General features: G+C 41.9%; 1 protein-coding gene across 1 annotated transcript in view; it reads left to right on the forward strand.

Moving 5' to 3' along the window:
* Positions 1 to 22,326, forward strand: part of SPOCK1 (SPARC (osteonectin), cwcv and kazal like domains proteoglycan 1) — a 1,975,354-nt gene that overhangs the window by 1,062,864 nt on the left and 890,164 nt on the right. The window contains exon 4 of the mRNA XM_085618015.1: positions 12,309 to 12,423. Coding sequence (XP_085474141.1) covers positions 12,309 to 12,423 — 115 coding nt within the window. The remainder of the gene's footprint in view (positions 1 to 12,308; positions 12,424 to 22,326) is intronic.

Raw genomic sequence — 22,326 nt, forward strand, 5'->3', positions numbered from 1 at the left:
CGTCCACTGTGCTGGCCTGCTGGTAAAAAGAAATGCGATTTATTTCTCCAAAGCCCGCATTCCACCATCTTTGTGGTATGCCAGCCTAAATAATGCACACGCGCACCTACAAGTGATTTTGCTTTCCATACACACTAGATAGGCCTGTCTTTAGTCACTGTCCGTTCTGTGAAGCAGATTTATCAAGTATTCACTTATGGATTCACACAGCTCCAGCAATAGCATTATCATACAGTATTAATCATTGTGGTAATCAAATATTCATTTTCATACAATGTTGAGGACAATTGAGCGACCAGTATCATTTGCATTTATCATTTACTTTCAAAAGACAAGAGTCCACCGCGAATGTTACCTGCTTTTATGTTTGTTAGCAACAGAGTTGGGTCGCTTCATGAATCCAAAACTGATGTTGAGAAATCTATTGTCTATTGGAAAGTGAGGGGTGTGGGACTAAAAGCTCAGTCTGTGTTCAGTGTGGTCCCTAGCCCAGTGGCAGCTGGCACAGATCGTGGGGGAGGAGACGAAGGTTGGGGTCGGGGGGGGGGGGTCTGTAGAGGGGCTGAAGAAAACAAAATGTACCTCCTCGCCACGTCTAGCTGCTCTCTCCATCATCATCTCTGGAACAGGAACAGAGTACCCAGGAAGCACCCAGGCTCCCCTGAGCCAATCACAAAGCTGCATTGAGCCCCATGGTTCAGGGTTCAGATGGGGCCTGGGGGCCTGGGCATATTCTCCACCCGGAGTGTAATGCAGCCTAGGTGAAGAACATGCAATGTGTGCATGAATGTTTGGCTGGCCTGAGAAGGCCATTCAAACATTCATGCACACTATAGGGAGTACAAATCACTCCTCCCCTCCCCTTCTCTCAGCAGAGCAGCCTCTCCCTGCCCGCAAAGCTGCAGCAACAAGGAAAAAATAAATGTATAATATCATTTATTTTTCCTTCAGTTACACTACTTAAAAGCAGTGGAGTGATACCACTGCACTGGCCCCGCCCAAGAATCAAAGACTAGAGCACTAGAAATTACTTTAAAGACATTGAAATAGAAACTATGTTGCCAGTGTATCGGTGGGGCCTCATGTTTGAGGGAAAAAATTGTAATATTGACAATAACATCAAATGAGTAGATATTCTGCAAGAGAGGAATGCTGAACAATTGTGTTACTTTACGCCACAATTTGACAAGAATTGTGCATCCTGTTGTGCAAAAACAAGTTTATATCATACTTTAACCCCTTAATTTCTGTTATGAAGCAGCAAATCAAGGTACCCTCATGCACAGCGTCTGTACAGAAGTAAAACACTAGTGGGGGATTGAGTGGTTGTAATAGAGTGCGTGGCAAGCACTTGCAGAACAACATAAGTGATGTCCCCATTCATGTGTTCTCCATCGCAAAGTCTTCAAGGTATTGTTGAGAGTGTCCCTGATGCAGTAGTGTTAATTAAATAACCCTGAAGTTAACAGTACTGCCAGTCCCCGTTAACTCTGAGGTGTGAAATTGATTGGAATTCTGATTTAAACCCTGAGAATCCTCTGATAAATGGGGAGATACTGGGAAAATCAGTCATTCCGGGTCTAATTCCCCCACAATTTCAAATTTTTCCCTAGACTAGAAACTTCAGTGAGTGAAAGTAAACAGTTCAGTGGTGTTCCTACAGACCTCATAAGTGTAATGGGGCTGGTAAATGCCATTATCAGCCCAACTGGAATTACAATGCACCTCCTAATGAGGCCCTCTGACTTGCCTGAACAGTTTGTCTACTGCTTGCGAACTGACAGTGTCAGTGAAGGGACTGATGTTCTCTGAAACCAAGCTATCTTGAAATAATCAGCCTTATCCTTTGTGATGGTAGTCACATTTTCATTTCTCAGGTGGAACTTACCCCTCAGGTCTTTATGACAATAACACAAGTTTAAAATGTGTAGGCGAAAAGGAGGGGCATGTGCAGAGAACTCCAGGAAGAAAGCAGGCATGAAGTACATCAGCAGGATGGTCCCAGTTATGTCAATATGTCCTGAGGTGGCTTGAAGATATCTAGTATTTAACAAAATGTCAGACAGCATTACTTCTCAGGTCAACATGACTACCAGTATGTCCGCTATTACAAAGCACAAAAGTGCGATAGTGCACAGGGTTATGGAATATGCAGACAACAACCTGGTACCCTACATTATGCAGCACATGCTGGTGGAGGAAGCCTCACCAGACAATTTTGTGGCTTTTTTCATCATACTCTACCTCATCATATCCTGATTAGAAGATATCAGTGCAGACTCTACCTCAGTATGAGGTCGTTTTTGATAAGAGGCATACTGGATGATGGTGGCATTCAGATTATTAAATAGATATACCTTGAGGTAAACCTAAAGCAAAGACCTTTATTAGTGGGTATCCCGGGTATGATTATATGAAGATGGATGAAAATTGGGTATACCGGCCCATTCATCCTCAGTGATACAAACATGTTTCGGCCTGTTGAAGGGCCAATGCTTGGTCAAGAGCTTTCATCACAGCAGGGTGTATCTCTAGTACTAGAACTACCTAAAGCAGTGCTTCCCAAATGTCTAGACCCACTTTTTAGACTGACAAACTTTCACTACCTACCTAGCTTTAATGGATATGAGACAGGCGATTTTTTAATGGAACCAAAGCATAGTGTGGCAGAGTTCTCTAATTTACAGACAGTGCATTTTCTATTGAAATGGCTACTATATTTGCAAAGACATACAGTTTTACTGATAACGCTATAGTGAACATAAATGGTAATGTGTGGAAATTGGGTTTCAGTTAATATTTATCATTTGTGCATCCCCAATAAAAGTGCCTTGAATGCATTCAGTTAATTTACAGGTATTTATGTTTGTTTCATTACACAAAATGGCATCCTACAGACTTTCCATGGGGTGGGCGCATTTAGAAAAAAAAAGACGACTTACCTTGTCATCTCTACCAGCCTCTTCTACGTTCTCACTAGTCTGGTTCCTGGCAACACCCAGGCTCCCATAAGCCAATCATGACGCTGCTATCACTATGACAGCAGCGTCGTGATTGGTCTGAGCACCATGGTTCAGCGCTCAGACGAGGACTAGGAGGCTGTGCATGTTATCCACCTAGTCTGTACAATACAGCCTGTGGAGAACATGCAAAGTGTGCATGACCGGCCAAACTGTCATGCGCACTTAAGGTGGAGCAGAAACCACTCCTCCTACAGTCCCTCTCCCTGTGGTGAGCCCTGCCCGCCACAACCTGGCTCGCTCCTTCCAGAAGAAGAAAATGATAATACCGTAACGTTATTTACATTGTGTTATTATCCTTTTCTTTTTACACCTAGTGGGGTTGCGCTCCTCCGCCTTAGCGATGGAGCCACTCCTGGTTTGCACTAGTTGTTATGGAAAAACAATCTTAAAAAGGTTTCTGAAATAAAAATGAACCCCCCTGCCTAACCCAAGGTATACCACTTGAATGCATATTTCATGCATGCTAGAAATCAGAAAAGATACCTGAATCTGGCTCCTAATTAAAGACCTGCAGCCCAAGATCACACAAAGATATCATTGGGCTGCAGCTCACTCTCAGTGACCTCCTTATAACCCCTATGTGGGCTCCTGATGAATGTTTACCACTTCTGCACCATATTGGTGATAATCGGCCTTTGTATTTCTATGAACAAAAGAAATAATATTTCTTTCACCTGTTACACTCTCCAACCTCATCATTTTGTTCCTAACAAAATGGCGCTTACCTATGTCTTCAGTTCGTTGAACAATTATGGGTTGCAAACAGCAGGAGATGGTTTATTGCAAAAAACCTTCTTGCCTTTCTTCTGTGTCGAGTTAGACCAGGAGATACAAACCAAATATGTCTCGTGCCAACTGTGTGTGAGTTGTAATTTCATGCTTCCAGTGTTGAGCTTGCTTTAATTCCTTCATGGCTAGAGCCAAATTCATCTCTGGAAACAATCTGCCAAGTGTGTGCTGGGGTATGACGGGTGTTCCTAAAGGCCAGATATGTCTGACTGACATTGACATTATTTTTATTTTAATAAAGCTTATTCCAGGCCACTCTCCACTGAAGCTCACAATACACTTTTTACATCTATCAGATCAGTAAGAAGCATGCTCAGTTGCTAGTTCACAAGAAATAGATTATCATGATCATCCAGACATGCGGGATGTGCCAGGGAGCATATGTGGCTGGCTGTTCAGTTAGTGAAATAAAACCATTAAACATAATACAGGGTCCTAGAAGGGAATCTTCTTATATAGTTCACAGCTGAATAATGATCGGGTATATAAGAGTATGTAAAAAGTGCTAATAGGCATGGGGAGCTGTAGAAAATTGATCCCTGGAATAGTTTTGGTCAGAATGCATAAACTGTATCAGACTTTAGTGATGCTATACTTGGAATGGTACTTATTAAATAAACCGTTACCTAATCAGTTTTAGACCCTCCCCCCCCTCCTCTTTCCGTTACCAAGGGGCTATAGAACCTATTTAGCGGCACTGCTGAACTATTTTTTCATTGTTCACTAATCAGTGGCTATTTCTTCTGAATATAAATGCATTTTAAAATGTATTGGATATTAGAACTGCCACTAAAATGTCCTTCTTGAATGTATAAGTGGGTAATGTTCTTGGGTAAATCTCATAACAATAAAAAATCACATACAGCACTTTGCTGCCTATTGGCCACGTTCGCACTATGGGAATACTACATACGTACATACATCTAAAGAATTCTGTTGTTTTTAATGGGCCGTAATGAACTGGCTCCCTAAATCTAACTATTGGCAGCAAAAATGACCATACAGGCATCCGTGGGTCCCACTTAATAATTTATATTTCGTGGATGGGATATCCGTCACCTTTTCCACTCATAGGCATAACTTACTTGTGCAAAAACCTGCTGCTTTATATATTTATTTATAAAGTTTTATATAGCGCGAACTTGATCCCGAAGGATATCAGAGCGCTTTACAATTTGAGGGAAATGAAGGTAACAGATCAGTACATGAGTCAAAAAGGGAATATACATTGGAATTGAATCAAAGAGTGCACAAATAAAAGACCAATTATAAACCTGGTGTAGGCGAGGAAGGGCTGGTCGTTGAAACATAATGACAAAGGGGAGCAACTACAATAGTAAAATACAAAATACAAGATTGACAACCAATATTGTAGTATGTCCGATGCGATTAGCACTGACAATCGCTCCTCTTGTTAAGGTAAGAACTTATTCATGAAGAATCTTTTTGCTTCCAGTTTGAAAGCAACCTTGGAGGAGATTCTATGGATTTACGTGTAAAAGATTAATCCAAATTCACAATGTCAGGGTCTGCAGATTTGTTCTAGTGAATATGTCATTTATGCCAAGCTTGTGGATTTGCCTCTGTTGGGACTGATACCCTGAGAAGGGGAAATAGGTTTTCTCTGGGAAGTGTCAGGTGGGTGCTTATTACAAATATGGCAAACACCAGCAAAGACATGAATTTGTGGGTATTTATGAGCTATTGCAATGCCTTTCACTGACTTACCTGCACTTCCAAACCGGTACTTGAATCAACCAATTGCAAGTGGTTGAATATGTTGAAATTCCCTACTACAGATCTATTTTTAAGAAGGTGCATGTAAAGGAAGTTTCAATATGCAAAAAAACCCTTCCCCTAAATATGCTGGAAATAAACAATATATTCTAAAGCTGGGCAAGGCCTGCAACACAGTGACATTTCCATGGGGAGGGCATCCCCCTGGCTTTGCCACTAGAGTCCCTGCCATCCCAGTTGTGTCTTGGACTAGCTGGAAACATGGAACAAGGAGACATGTGTCTTTTTTAATCCCTGCCCCCCATTTGGGCAAATTGTATGCTCTTGGACAATCACTTTTTGAACGTACTCCTCTGCTCCCTTTGGCCAAGACTGTGAGTATTCAGACTCAGTGTAAAAGCTGCTAGTAGGTGTGTGGCTGCAAAAATGGACTGGGTATTATCTGAGGGAGGGAAGAAGTATAGTCTTATTTTATATTCCGCAATATGCAATATGGTAGTAAATGTGCAGCCTTAGCAGCAAGAAACAATATGTGATTGTCTTGGATCTACTGCGCAACCTGTTTGATCCTGGGTAACTCATACTTACTCTGAGCCTCAGTCCGCTGATCTGACATCACTCTGAAACAGGCTTAGTGAAGAAGAAGTAAAGAACAAGGACATACTCCCAGAATAGGTCACCAGCACGGCTTTCATTCGCGTACTCAGGGCTGTTTATCAGCGGTTGGCCGATTCTTCTTCTTCCAGTTGAACCTGCCTCTGAAGCTGCATTGTACAGGGCCTCTCCTTTGCTACAGTTCCTCCCTTCTTTGTCAGTTCTCTCTTTTACAGCTTCATAGGGCTTAAGTAGTGAAAATTGGTTGTTAGTTCACAGGCACAAAGAGGGAGAAAAAAATGTCAAAATGGTCAAAATTGTATAAATGGAATCTGAGAAATTAATATTTAAAATGTGTAAGTTAAAAAGTACCTATAAAGCATAAGGTGTCACTGAGAGGGTTGGACAAGGGCCCAGACTTGATTTCATGCCAGTCATGAAATAGCAAGGGCCAGGTAAAACTAGCAGGTTGCTCCAGTCTAGACTTTAACCATAGGACGTTCAGCCTCATTTAGAGTTTGGCAGATAGGATACTCCTTCATGTGTTTGGCGGATGTCTGGTCCGTCATATTTCAAGTGAATGGCAGCCTATGTACTCTTATTGTGGCAGATGGGATATTGGTCATTTTTGACAGAGTATCCTGACTTCCATATTGTAAATATGGCTCCTAGTTTTTCAAGAACCCACAATAACTCTGAGATGTGGTGCCAACTGCTGCAGGCAGGACAAACGTATAATGTATATAAGGTAGCTTCTAAAGTCGCTTCAGCGCTGGTGTAAAATTGAAGCATTATTTAAGGTACTTGCATTGTAGACTCTGGAAGTTGGGATGCGGGGGTGCTGCAGCACACCAAAATAAAAAAGCTGGAGTTCGACGATGAATGTGCAATAAATATGACTTAAAATATGTTTATCTTGCCACATTTACTGTGCATTTAAAGACAGAGGTCAAATGTGATACTAGTCTTCTGACAAATTTTTGCCTATTCTTTTAAAATAGTGATTGGTGTTTACGTTTCTTCATCTGGCTGCAAATTGAGAGGATATAGTAAAGTGAACTATGGGCCATATCTATGAAAAACGCATTTTGCGCATCTCAAATTGCGTATTTTAGGGAATCGCAATTAGAGAATCGCAAAATGCAATGTATGTAGGATTTGCAAAATATTTTGTGAATCCTACATATTCCTTATTTGCGAATCGCAAATTGAGATGCACAAATAAGGAATACCTTCCCATTCATTCCTATGAGCTAGAAGGCCCATAGGAATGAAGGGGAAGACATTCTCAATTTGCGATTCCCAATTAGAGAATCACAAATTGAGAATGCAATTTCAAGGTTGCAAGGGTGTCCCCCCTGAAATATGCATGTGTGCACAAGTGGCGCACATACATGCCCTAAGGGCATGTATGTGCGCCACATGGCAATTTGAAAAAATGCAAAAAAGTGCATTTTTCAAAGAAATCGCAAATTACCACCAGCCTGAAGTTGGTGGTAATTTGCGATTTATTAAGCCAAAATCACATAACTTGGGTGCTTCCTACATTGCATTTAAGGAATCGCAAATTGGGATTCCTTAAGTGCATTTGCAAAATAGGGAATCGCTAATTTTGCGATTCCTTATTTTGCGAGTGGGTTTTTGTTTGCTACATTGCACACTGCCTAAATTGCAAATTTCAGCGTTCGCGATCGCAGTTTGGCTTCATACATATGGCCCTATGTGACAATCTTGCTGGGGCACAGGGAGTGGTAAAGGAAGGAGACTGTAGGATGTCATTTCTTTCCAACACACAACAAAATATAAATAACTATAAAATGAACTGTACAGATGGTTCATAATATATCAGTAATTACGGAGGCCTGTTGAAGCTCCTTTTTTGTAATTCTAAATAGTGGTGGGAACAAGATGATCAAGATATGATCAAATCAAGATACTTTCTTTACTAATGCCCAAATGACAAGTGTTTGCTGTAACCCAATTTCCACAAATTACCTTTTGTGCCCTTTATATAATTTTATCAGTAAACTTGTATATCTCTGCAAATTTAGTCAAATGTGCTGTCTGTAAATGGCAGTGCGATATCACACCGTGCTTTAGAAATATATTTGTGACATTGTGCTCCAAAATGCAGCACTGGCTATATACCACAGCCTTACCACTGTGTTGCTGAATGGGCGTGGCTCATTTGCTACAACTGTTGTTTTTTTGATGCTTGAATTTTTCTGAATCCCTATGAGTTTAATGATGTAACATTAATGGCTGACCCCCTGCTCTGAAAATTGTTCCAGCACCACTGATGTGGATGGCCTTTGGATCTTAGATTAGTGGTAAATATCTGCTAACTGTAGGTATTGGATTACTCCTGTTGAAATTTGTGATTTCTTTGGACTTCAGGTTCTGTTATTAAGGGCCTCAGATAAGGTCAAAAGACTAAGGGCCTGATTTAGATCTTGGCGCATGGGAACTCCAACACAACAGAGATGATATCTCATATGCCGAAACATAAATCCAATAGGTAATAATGGGATTTATATTTCTGTGGACGGGATACCCATCACTATTGTGAAGGAGTAACCCGTCTGCCAAGATCTAAATCAGGCCCTAAGTTATAAGCCAAATGTTTCGTGCAGTGGTTCATCAATTGTTTAGATACATTAGGGGTAATTCTATGGTTAGATTTACTAAAGTCTATCATGGAGTGTTTAGGACTTGCTTGAGATGCATTGACAGATAACTTGATCGACAGAAGGTGTTTTGTTGTGCATTAAAAAATATTGTGCCTCTGTCAGAGCAGGCAAGTGTACCTGAACCAAATGTAACAAGAACAATTGATGGACAGAATGCAGAACAATGTCATACATTCACCCCAGTGCAGAGATCTGGGCCAAAATCCATTACTTTTTTTGGTCTTCATGCCATTCCAGTTTGGACCCAGCCATATGCAAAATGTAAATGTAAAATGTCAAGGTACTTATAGAGCGCACTGTCACCAGACGGCCACCTTACGGTGTCGCCTTTGCGGTTTCCTGGCGCTGATACTCATACCGCTGTGGAACCCCTCCTGGCTTTCCCTGTGAAGTGTCCACTCCTGGTCACCCCCAGGGTGAAGCCAGGCATCCTTAGCGCTGTTGGGGCCGGTGTGAGAGGCTAAGCAAGCTATTGCCCAGAGTTGCAGCGTGGGGCCCTTGATTAGAATAGGCACCGAGGCGAGAATAGACAGGTCCGAGGAAATTGAGCCCGACCCCCGCCGAGGCGGGAATCAAACCCTGGTCCCTGGCCAGAACTCTGCTTCAGGGTCTGCCGCTCTAACCATTGAGCCACACTCCTCCACATATGCAAATCAATCTTGACCCTGCACCCAATGGGAACAGTCCAGCCCAAACTTCCAGGCTAGGTCCTCCAAGCATCCTAGGAACGGTTTTGTGCTTTCAGCCCTCATCAGCCAGGATAGCTTGACTCCAGTGGCATGGAGAGCACGGGACCTGCTTCTGGACATATCGGTCCTACTTGGGGTGACAAATGCAAAAAGAACAATTGATGTACAGAATGCAGAAAAAGGTCATACATTCACCCCAGTACAGAGATCTGGGCCTAAATCCATTGGATTTTTGCTCACCATGCCATTCCAGTTTTCTTTGTTTGCCCCAAGTTGGCAGGGTATGCCCAGACGTGGGTCCCTTGCTCACTTTACCTCTGGATTCAAGCTAGCCTGGCTGATGATGGCTGTTAACCCGAAACCGGTCCCAGAATGCTTGTTTCTGGTACAGGGAAGACACGGTTTTGCAGTTCGGGCTGGACGGTTCCCATGAGGCACAGGGTTAAGACTGATTTGCATATGGCTGGGTCTGAACTGAGTTGGCAAAGTGAGCAAAATAATTATGATGGATTCAACCCAGATCTGTGACTAGGGGTGAGTGTTTGAAAAGTTTCCGCACTTCTTCCATCATCTCCTTGTATTTGCTTTGTTCAGCCTAAGTTGGCAGGGTGTGCCCAGACGTGGGTCCCTTGCTCACTTTGACACTCGATTAAAGCTAGCCTGGTTGATAAGGGCTGTTAGCCCGAAACCGGTCCCAGGATTCTTGTTTCCGGTCAAGGGAAGATATGGCTTTGCAGTTCAGGCTAGACTGTTCCCATGAGGCACAGGGTCAAGACTGATATGCATATAGCTGTGTCTGAACTCGGGTGGCAAAGTGAGCTAAAGAATGATGATGGATTCAACCCAGATCTGTGACTGGGGGTGAGTGTTTGAAAAGTTTCAGCGCTCCGTCCATCCTCTCCTTGTGTTTGCCCTGGACCAAGTGTTACAGGCTTTCATTTGCTGCGTGTCCCATAACACAAAAGACTGTTGGAGATGTGCTACATAAGTAGAAAGCTATTTATAAACTGCCATTCATGGTGTACATTGGTAGCTTCTTTAGACTCAATCATTGTAACTATGGTATTAGCTAGTTCAAAGTATGAAAGCTTACATCTTTAGAGTTCAGCTATTTTCAGTTTTTCTTCCTTCCACTGTAAATGCAGTTCTAATAATTGGAAAGTTAACATGTACAATTGATCCCCAGATGAATCTAGTTTCAATCAATTGGTAAAATTTTGAATTTTCTGAAGGACCTTTAAAACAAAATAAGAAAAAAATTATGGGCATCCATAAATGATTACTGTTATTTTCTAGAATTGTGATAAGGTCTGCCATACACTGTCTCACTGAAAGAGCCCTTCCATTATCTCATCATTGGCTATATCACGTCTCAGCTGTCTTTGAAAGATTGTTAATGAGGAACATTGTCTCAACTGTTCTGGGAGATGGTTCAATAGCTTGGGGGCCTGATAAGCAAAGAAACACCCTGCCATGCATGTTCGTTTTACTGTCGGGCCCACACACCGGAACCGGCTACTAGAATACAGAGACCAGGCCCGATGGTACGATTTAACAAAATCCTGCAGGTAGCAAGGACCTACCCCAGCTTTTGCTCTGTACACATAACACAATGTTTTAAACGGAATTTGCTTCTCAATTGGGAGCCAGTGCGGCTCCCGTAGTAGACCCACCGCTGAGGTCTGCTCTGGAAGCCTATAAAGCATCCTTGCTGCGGAGTTTTGGGCCACCTCCAACCGTCTAAAGAAGGATTTATCCGCCCACAAATAGAGCGCATTGCCGTAGTCCAATCTCAACTTGATAAGTGCTTGCACAACCGTCCGTTGGGCTGAACATGGAAGTAACCCAATGATCTTCCGCAGTCATTTCAAAACGGCAAAGCTTGTGGCTGCCACCTTTATCACCTGAGGCTTCATTGACAGCTTAGTGTCGAGCGGGAACCCCAGGTTCTTGCCCTTGGGGACTGGATCTGGGAAAGGGCCCAGATTGTTGGGCCAACGATGGGGCCCCCACAGGGACGGAAAAACTGGGCACACTTTTTTCCCAATCGTTTTACAGTGTTTTACAAATGCTATGTCATTCTTGGAATTAGAAAGAGACTGGCGTAGAATGCCACCTCTGTACTCCGACGCAGTACAAATGTAGCTAGGCTAATTTGGGGAGGCCAAATAAGGGTATTTCACGCTCATTTTCTGTTCTACATTGGTACCAGTTCAGTATAGGAAGCCTTTCATTTTAAGAAGTTTAGATGACTCGTGTAATAGACGAGCAATAACAGTTCAAATTATAACTATACTTTTAACACATCTGCTAAAAGTTCTATTATGGAAATAGGAACATTAAAAGCCAGACATATCTTCATAATGCGGGCCCGAGGTCTGAAGTCTAGCACGTTGAAGATATTTCCTCTGGGGCACACCATATGTCATCACAGGGCATATATTTTTGTGAGTCATTGGAAGCAACAACATTCTCTAAACTGCAATCATCCAAAAGCAATTCCTTCTAAAACGCCTCCATGCATAAAAATAAAAGTGGATTATAACGTTTTGAAAGGCACGGAAAACTCGCTCAGTATCTTAAGGGCTGGAATATGTAAAATATCTGCGCAGCTGCAAAGGCAGACGCAATTGCTTTCCTGAAGCGATAGTGGTTGTGTCTGATGAAGATTCGCCAAGATAAGCACAGGCAGATTTAATTTAACTCAAAACATCTGTATCTGTCGAAAATACTTTACTTGATCTTGGTATAGTTCTAACTTTGTTGTTTTTGTTTGTCTTACACAGCTCTCGATCCATCTAAAGACCCGTGCCTGAACGTAAAATGCAGCCTCCATAAAGTGTGCGTGACGCATGACTACCAGACCGCCATTTGCGTGAGTCGCAAGCAGCTAGTACACAGGTAAGAGCAGGCTCCTTTTAGGCTTTGACTTTTTACCAGTTGTTTACTGCTCGTGTAGTTATGTTTCAAAGAATATGTTTGGTGACCCATTCCCCGGCTGTTTGGCCTCTTGGAGCTCTATGCAGACTCACTTTTGCCAGCTACGCAATGGTGTTGTGTACGAGCAATTAAAGGCAAATGGACAAACTCTGCTGTAGGTCAGTATTTTAGCCTGTCAGTGTGTCCTTAAAAGTCGAAAACAGCGTTCCAAAAGTGTAGCTAAATGTAATGCTCTCTTACAATATAGGAGGTTGAATCAGGTGTTGGATTGACACCAGGCACGGTCGGCACAGGTATGAGCGGTGAGGATGGGGTGGGTGCGTTGGAGGGGGAAGTTGACAGACGAACAAGATAGGTAAAATTGAATTAGATAAAAAAAACACTTACCTTGCTCTCGCCGCATTGCCGAGTCGGCGATGCGGCGAGCGCAAAGCAGGGGCGTGATAAAGGCCCCCGCAGCCCCCGCGGTGTGGGGGTGGGGGGGCCGAGCTCCAGGGGGCCCCTTCAGCCCAATACCCTGTCAGCAGAGCTCCTGAGTGTGGTTGGAGTGGGCACCCTTCATGTACTGTGCAGGTGGTCCCCCTCAAGTTTCGTTACGCCACTGGCGGAAGGTAAGTGGTTTCATTTATTTTTTAATTCATCTTACCTATCTTGTTGTCTGTGGACTCCCTCCCCCCCTCTCCCCCCCCCCTCGCTCTTACCTGTGCCGGCTGTACTTGGTTGCCACTCGTAATGGTCCTTCAGCTCCTAATCCACACCTTGTTCTCTCTTGAACATCACTAGTCTTTGTCCCTCTGCACGTTGCTTCTTTCTCCTCTTCCTCTATAGCCTGTCCTGTCCTCCTGCTTCCTGTTTCTGTTGCCACCTATCAGTGGAGAGTACCGTGCAGTTGTTACTGGTTACATCCAAATGCTTTGTTACTCCTCAGCAAATGTCTTGTTTTAGTCTTTGTTCACAGTCTTCGAGATGCCAGAATTGTTTGGCGCAAATATAATCTGGATTTATTTGTGTCACGATGTGTGAATGTCACAGTTTTGTTCGCAAGTGACAAGTGTTTTTACTATTTTTATCATTGGAACTATCCTCATTTTTTCTCGTAAACGCAAATTAAAAAAAGTTGAAAATAGTTAGAAGTCGCACTGTAGTGTTCATAAGTAACCTAAACCCTCGTGCGTTGTTAAAAAAAAGCCTTGGCAATGCCAATAGTCCTGGCTTTAATGTGCTAATGCGTATAAAACACAGTCATTCACAAATTATATATGCACGTGTTTATCCAAAAAGACCGTTTACCACATTCAAGCCAAACAAATTGGCTTTTGCCAGTGCTTTTCAAAAAAGCAGCAAAAAGTATCCCTTTCACTATAAAATACATATATGAGTTAAGGAACTGAATGTGGCAGTGTGATGATCGAGTTTTCTTTTAATATGTAAAATAGTCCTTTATGCATTGAACACACTTTGTAGAAGCCAGAAAGAAACACCTGCCAGACAATAGCATGAGGAGAGAGAGGGGGCTCCTCTGGATGGAGCAAAAGCCCAATCTATGCATATTTCATAGAACTGGTAGCAACAGGTCCTGTGCTCATTGAAGTGGAGAGGTGTGGTGCAGCCGCCAGGGCAGCTGACTTCGGAGCACAGGGTTCACGGTTTGATCCCCGGCCCCGGCGGCTCAGCTCCGCCCCATAGCTCACTTAATTTTCACAGTGGCCCCCAGCGCCTTGAGACCCATAAGGGTGAGTAGTTCGCGCTTTACAAATACGGATTTATTTATTGATAGAAATGTAGTGTTCATGTTGGTTTCATACAGCCCTGTGCCAGAAGTGGTCTGGGTGTAAGAGGAGCTAGGGTATGGGTTCATAACATGAACATTTACCCTATGGTAAGGCAGTGAAAGCTGGGCTCACGAGCCTGTACCCTCTAAACTCAGATGGGACTTATTTTCATCATGTAACATTTCCGACTTTCTTTCTTAGCACAACAATAAGACCACGGTTACAAGTTGCGTGCAATAGGATGAAGTATTTGCCAATCCGGTAAATACATTACCCCTGGCGGCTTTATTAACTAGCGGTGGGAATTTCTCCCATTGAAAGTTTTCAACTTTGAAATGAGGCATAGCTTGTAAGTCAATATTTAAACATCAAATTCTATATGTTGTGCCCTTTTTCTGGTCTTTGACTCTGACTAATGCCAGCAGGTCTGACCTCCTGTAATCTATCAGGGAAAATCTGCAGTCACACTAATTCCAAAGAGTATGCTGAGCGTTTAAACAGAGCCCAAGTAACAGTAGAACTGGTTTGGTGGCAACTAAAATGGAGATGTTCTTCCAACAGCAGGTTCACACACATCACCTGCTTGTCAAAACTGTTACTCAAATCAGCAGTGTAATCACAAGTTTCTTTAATTATCATCCTAACCCTAAACATATGAATATGAAGCAGAGATATCAGAAAAGGCAGAGGGCCAAATGTATCCACATTAGGAATTTCAATTTCCTAATGCAAGTCTTACCGAATCGCAATTTGGACATCGCATTTTCTAATATATGACTATTTTATTTTCATAATATTGATTCCTAGTGGGTCGCAAATCGAACTGCCTCATGAATAATAATTAGGTAGGTCGTAATTTGCGACCTATTTGGAATCGCAGCCATCATGTGGATGGTGGCCTCCTGGGGTCAGCAGACCACTATGGGGCTGGTTATGATGTCAGTGGGGCCGTCACCAATGGCACGTCAGTGTCTGTCACACTGAGATCTGCCTCTGCGGTCCGCCCACCACATTACAATGTGGCAGGCAGAGGCATCAGGTGGAGGGACCGTCCGTGGGGCTTCGCCCATCGGTACATCGAAAGGCACCAAAATCCCCTAATGACGGTGGAGCCTTCCTCGGCTCTGCCGTCGGGATTTTGATGGCACTTTCCGACAGACTTTTCATTTCTGATATAGAAAGGCAGTCGGAAAGTGTCTTTGGGGCCCCGAGCAGATGAAGCTATACTTTGATGCACCATTGGAATATATATATTTACAGTGCACTTTACCTGTGGGCCCATATAGGGAGTAATTATTCATTTAGTGCTATATAGCGAGCAATTTTGCTGGTGAATGCACTCTGTGACATAATATAAAATGAACTGGTAAATATTATGGGCAGACACTTTATTTATTTTTGTATTGTATAGATTTAAAATAAATTAATTATATTGTCGGAATGAAGCCACATTGGTGTGCTAATTATGTTTGGTAATATTTAATTGATTATTGCCAAATAACACCATGCTAAGAGGGTGACCATCAGTATTACGATGCATGTGTAAGAGTCCATCATTTATTTCATGTATTGGTGACGGTACAAAAGTAAGAGTCCGTCATTCATTTCATGTACTGTTGATGGCCAAAAACTGCTTGTTTCCGGCGTGCCTGATTACATTGAGAAAGGCAACTGCTGATATGCATCTGTGTTGTTCAAAATAAATTCTTAAGAACTCACCCCCGAGAGTGTCTTCCCTTGTTGGATTAGACGAGGTTACAGAGCTGCAATATTAAAAACGCGGGCCGACGACCGCGACCAATGGCACCCACCTACGAGTGCATAGGCAAAGGCGACAGAAGCAACGATATATATATATATATATATATATATATATATATATATATATATATATATATATATATATATGTGTGTGTGTGTGTGTGCGAGAGTGTGTGTCATTCAATAAGTGCTAACATTTGATTGGTAATTGGTAGAAATGTCATATTTGGTCTCAAACGAACTGTCATTTAAAATCTTCTTTAATGGAAAAGTTGGATTTTAGGTCACAATTCTACAATTGCTACTTTTATAAAGTTGGCATAATCTTTTCCTAACCGTGTTTGTAGCACACCAAGTGCACAGAGTCCTAATGCCAAGGAAAATTAAACTCTGAAACTAGGAAGGGTAAAGGCAAAAAGATTGGGGGTGAACCCGCAGAAAGAGCCAAGTCCAACACATGTGCATTGATTTCATGAAGAGTATGTTCTGCATACCTTGAAACAGTATTTTGCCACCACTTAGCAAAATCAAACGATTTGTACGAGACTGAAATACTGAAAGGTAGCAGAAAATATGTTATTCTAACTCACTGAATCTAAATGTTTACTTTTGATTGGCAAGACATAAATATCAGAGGTTTAGCATAAATTCATATGACCTTCTTAGTTAGTAAATATAGCTCCACTCAGCTTGCAATGCTAAGTATCTCTAAGAATCCCTGCTCAGCGATCCTATTTTAACATATATACTTCATATCACCTATAGTGACACAGTTTAAATAATAAACCAGTCACAATTAGAGATGTTCCTCTCTACTCATCACAAATATCATTACTATCTTTTGTTTAAAAGTTCACTGAACTTCAGATATACTAGAATAGATCTGTAAAATATATTTTAATCTGCAAGTGGTCAAAAAGGGTGTCACAGGTCCATGTGCAAACCTCATTCACAGTCTGATATGGCAGGCATTGCATTCTCCCTCTGAGGCGTGAATCTGAAGGTGTGAACTGTAGTGTGGACTGCAAATTACACTGTAGTTACACAGAGGGAAGGTTAAATGAATATGAACAAAATGTGCTTGTATTGTGGGTCCCCACATATAGGAATTAAGCAAAGCACCTGTCTTAATGTGTATTGTTTCATTCCTCCTTAGCCACAAAGATGGCCATAAAGATCTTGGATTTTAGCCTGCAAACGATATATCAGAATTTTGGTAACACTAGCACAGGAAGTTTGATACGACTGTTTATTGCAAATAGGAGTGTATGATATGGAAACTGTAAAAGAAATTGAACTAGATTAACCTAATAATGCCATGCTAGCACCTGAGAAAATATTTGGGTCTGCAAATTTAAAGGTTTTACTCCAGAACAGGGCAAGACAGTTTCCTCTCCCGATCCACAAGGCTAATTGAACCTGCCTCTGTGACAAGATTTCCTGCCCTGGGAACCAGCTTGAAAAGCCTCAATTCCTTGAAAAAGAGAAAGTCATGATACTAGAAGAAGTAGCTTACTACTGAAAACCTAGAAAAATAATACAGGGTTCTGTAGATCCAGTCGCTAAAAATGGTATCTCAATTTGAATATGTTAAAATGCTTTTATTACTTCTAGTCTTTAAATCTTCACCAACCGCAATGCCACGCTGGAGGAAAATACTAAATGCCTGTCACTGAACCAGCATCAAGCTACGAGGTCAGGTAGCTCCTTCACCCATTGATAGTTTTCCCATTACAGTTGCAACGAGTCCTCAAAATCTTTAAACCATAAGTTCAACATCTTTGATTGAGTGCTGCTGTCTGTGATTAGGCTTATTTCAAAACCTCATAAACCTCTAGCCAATGGCAATCACATTGTAGTGCAACCCATTTGAACCTTCGCTATTTTGACTTTTTCCCAAGGGAACCATCAATGAATTGAAATCGAACATATGATAATTTCAAGCTGGAGGTTCAACCTCCTGTGAGTAATGGTCATTGCATCTTTAAAACATTCTTATCTTGATTGGACAGCTGCTCATCAGCTACCATCTGTCAGCTTGACCTGCTAGATCTGGACCAAAGAGTACCAATGTAGAGAAAGGACCTTGATTAATGTTGGACAGTTTTTGACACTTTTATTTTTATGGACATAATAAACGATTTCCATTAGAATGTTTTACCGCCTCACCCAGTTTTAGGTCTCGTCTGGTGTTAGCAGCGCGCATGCGCTGTCCCCACCATGCGAGGGCTTCTTGGAATCAATACGGTTCCAGAAGTATTGTCTCAGCTCCGCCTGCAATTTTCATTTGTGCGTGTCATTTGTCGTCATGGATTATGCTAAACATAGTGTAATGATTGCACCGGAGGCATTTTAATCCCTCCTGGTTGCCACCCTGTCCTCTTTTGGCCCCGCCCACCGGGGTTGGATCTTTTACTTGTGGCGGGAGACATTGTCTCTTAATTAGCCGCTAAGCACTTTATTTTGGTATTACCGCGTTTATCTTCAACAATGGCTGACGCGCCTTTCATTTCTCTGGCGCGGCTTGTTTTTGTAGTTTTAGATAGTGATTTGCCCAGAATGACCTGATGTTGAGTCGACGCCGAGGCTCGTTTTTTAAAATCATTTGCATGACGCCCGCTTCACATTACTTTTCTCTGCACGGGCGCTGTGCTATATATTAAACTTTTTTAAAATCATATTAACATCAACGTGAAAGTGCAGCATGACATGAAGCAATCGTCTTAGATAGTCGTCCTGTCCGCATTACAGAAACACTAATAATTAGCGCCAATGCCGAGGCTCGTTTTTTTTATGCACGGGCACATACTTTATATTAACATTAATGTGAAAGCACAGGATAACATGAAGCAGTTCTCTTACACAGCCGCACTGTCTGCATTACGGACACACTAATAAATAGCGCCAAAGCCGTTTTCTTTTTAGGTACGGGTGCCGTGCTTTATATTAGCGCTCTTTGTTTTTGTAGTTTTAGATAGCGTGAACCGGACCCGAAGGACACGTTCATTATTTGGTAGACATATGGAGATTAAGTGATTTGCCCAGAATCACCTAATGCTGAGCCGACGCCGAGGCTCATTTTTTAAAATCATTTGCATTTCGCCCGCTTCACATTACTTTTCTCTGCACAGGCGTTGTGCTTTATATTAATATCAACGAGAAAGTGCAGCATGACATGAAGCAATTGTCTTAGACAGTCGTCCTGTCCACATTACAGAAACACTAATAATTAGCGCCAACGCCGAGGCTCGTTTTTTTTAATGCACGGGCGCGTGCTTTATATTAACATTAATGTGAAAGCACAGGATAACATGAAGCAATTCTCTTACACAGCCATCCTGTCCGCATTACAGACACACTAATAAATAGTGCCAACGCTGTTTTTGTTTTTTAGGTACGGGCGCCGTGCTTTATATTAATATTAATGTGAAAGCGCAGTATGACATGAAGCAATCCTCTAAGACTGCTGAAAATGTTACCTTTCAGACATGGCCAATACATACATCCTAAAGTTAACGAGGATTGTGCACGGACTGCAGTCTGCCGAGGTTGAGCTGTGTGGCACCTCCCTCTCCCCTCCCACAGCCATCAAAGCGAATGCGCAACTCTCATTACATTCCTGAGGCCATGGTGAAAGTTTACAGATGTCAGCATGAGCTGGTTAAAGGCGAACACTCTGCCGAATCCTCTGCATACAGGGATGAAGGTTTGGGGATGACAGCATTAGCTCTTACCTGCTCGTTGTGGTGAACAAGAGTGTGCTGACCAGCTACAGGTGAGGCTCAGGAATGTTGCACAACATTAGATGTGTAGCCAGCACTGTACTTTGAGCTCCTATTGGGAAAGTTGAGCGCCTGCATCATGTGTTGCTTGCCTGGAAGCATAACACTCTGCACCCGAGCATCACTACCGACAGCACAGTGCCATTTTTGCCATTTGCTTTGCTATACAATACCATTAACAAAGCAAATGGCTTTCACTTAATCAAAGGAGAGACCTATTGCATTTTCAATGCTTGTTGTTTATCCTTTCATTTTGTTGCATCGTTCTTTATAGTTTTACATAAACTTAGTATAGACTGGTATGTACTTCATTTTTAATTGTTTAATGATTTAGTTGTGATGTTAAAGAATATAATTCACTCAATTATCACATGGTGAACCGCCAGAAGAAAAAACAAGAAAACCTTGAGAAATCATTTGCCTCTGTGGGTTGTAGATCAAACACACAAAAGGTGATTGTAGGAATGCTTGCAATAAGTCGAACCACTGCACTCTCTCTCAGGGTAGCATTCCAATCCAACGTTTTTTGGCCCATCTTGCCACCTTAGATTAGACCCAGCCATATGCAAACCAGTCTTGGTCCTGCTCCAGTAGGAAGAGTCCAGCCCAAACTGCCATGCCAGGTTCTCTCTGAAGTGGAACAATGGCAACCCAAAACTGGTTTCCCCCCGATTGAGTCTCTTCAGTCAGGCGTAGCTTGCTTCCAGTGGTACAGCGATCATTGAACTCACAGCTGGACATACAGTTGCACTTAGGGTGTTGCACTGAAGGATTAAAAAAGTGGGCATCCCTTTCAGTGTGAAATGCATCCTGTTGTCCATTTTGAAGGCAATGTACTTAATGGCCTTTTGCATATTAAAGTTTAATTTCCCATAATTTTTAGCCATTTTGTGTAATTTCTACAAAAGAAATTATGTATGTTTTGACCAGGTTTAGTAAATTCATCCTTCCTTTGTCAGTTGATATGGGCATTTAAGATAGAGGGGCAGGGCTTGATTTTGAGTTTGGCAAACAAGAAGCCACGTTACAAACGTGATGGATAGCCCATCTGCCATAATACGTAACTATTTTATTCTATGCAACTTAAAATAAAGTGGATGGGATATGCAGCATGTTTGTGAAGGAGTAAACTGTCCTTCAAACTCCAAAGCTGGCCTACAGTGTTTGTGTGTGTTAGTGTATGTACTAAAGCTTTCAGTCAGGACATACATTCATAATATTTTTGTGGCATTATTTGACAGATCTAGAAAATGAAAAATTAATTTAGAACTTTTGTGAGCAAGATTGAACTGTGCCTAGACATCATTTTACTTTGCAGCTATCACTAGTTAATTAATTATTTTAGCTAGCAGTATGTGGTCGCGCTTAATATGTTGCCATTGTAATGTTTATATGGTTATTGGCTCCAAGAACGTAGTGATTGTTCACATATTTAACAGATTTAGGCAGATAAGCCACAAAGTATTGCAGGTACAGTCTGTAATTTGGGAATCCCCTCCAAAATTGAAATTACACCAGACATTCAGGTGGAAATAGCAGCCAAGCAAAGTGGCTGCAATGCAGTGGTCATGGTATGAAACCAAAAGATGCAAAAATGCTGCAACAGCAAAAAACGAATGAGAGCCTTATTACTGTGATTCATAAAGGACCATGTTCTAAAAAAATGTGACATCTACACAACACATCATGTCTTGAAAAATAGTTATCACAAAAAAGCATTAATATTTTTTTTATGTCAAGGGTTGTTTCTTTAAGATGTTTAAAAAAAATGCTCTCTATTTATACTAAAAGTTTAAATATCCCTACTTTTAAATATGGTGGCATGTGTAGTCATAGTCATATTTAGTCATAGTCATATTTATTGCACAGTTAATAAAAACATTTACAAAAAGCAGATGTATAAAATACTGAATACTATTAAAACCTTTTCAAGTATTTTTTTTTAAATGGTTATGTGCTGCTAAAGATGGTATGCTTAGCCGGTAGTAAGGCTAGCTTTAGCTGGCATTCCTCCCATCTTAAGGAGTACTCTTGCATAGTTTAGTCCAATCGTCTAAAAGAGTGATTTCGAACAGTCCAGATCCATAGAGTTAGTTGTACAGGTGGGTAACTGGTACCGTTGCTCCAGCCTTCCCCTGGACGTTTGGGTAGCATGATAAAAAAATTCTGGTCCGATGTGCTTCAGCATGAAAGCCTAAAGGAGCAAGCAGGACGCAGAGTCTAAGGGAGGCTAGCCATGGGCAGTTATACTCCCCACAGCCTAGCTGTATTCCATCCGCTTTATGTCCAGGTGCGTGTATTGCGTTCTACTTGTTGTACAGGCTGCGCCTAATTTGATGGCTTCTATTTTAAGAAATGTCACAGTTTTTATGTTAAGTACACAATTTTGCAGATTCAGGCTGGCGATTACTGCCTGAGGGCAAGTTCTTACACCAAAGCTGTTAAAGTCGGCAAGAAGTAACAATTCCCTTTGCAATAGGAGGTGAGGGCAGATGCAAAACACGTGGATTAGGGTTTCTTCTCGAGCCCACAAAGGCGGCAGCTTCTAT

Source organism: Triturus cristatus, chromosome 7 (genome assembly GCF_964204655.1).
Source record: "Triturus cristatus chromosome 7, aTriCri1.1, whole genome shotgun sequence".
NCBI classification, from domain to species: Eukaryota; Metazoa; Chordata; class Amphibia; order Caudata; family Salamandridae; genus Triturus; species Triturus cristatus.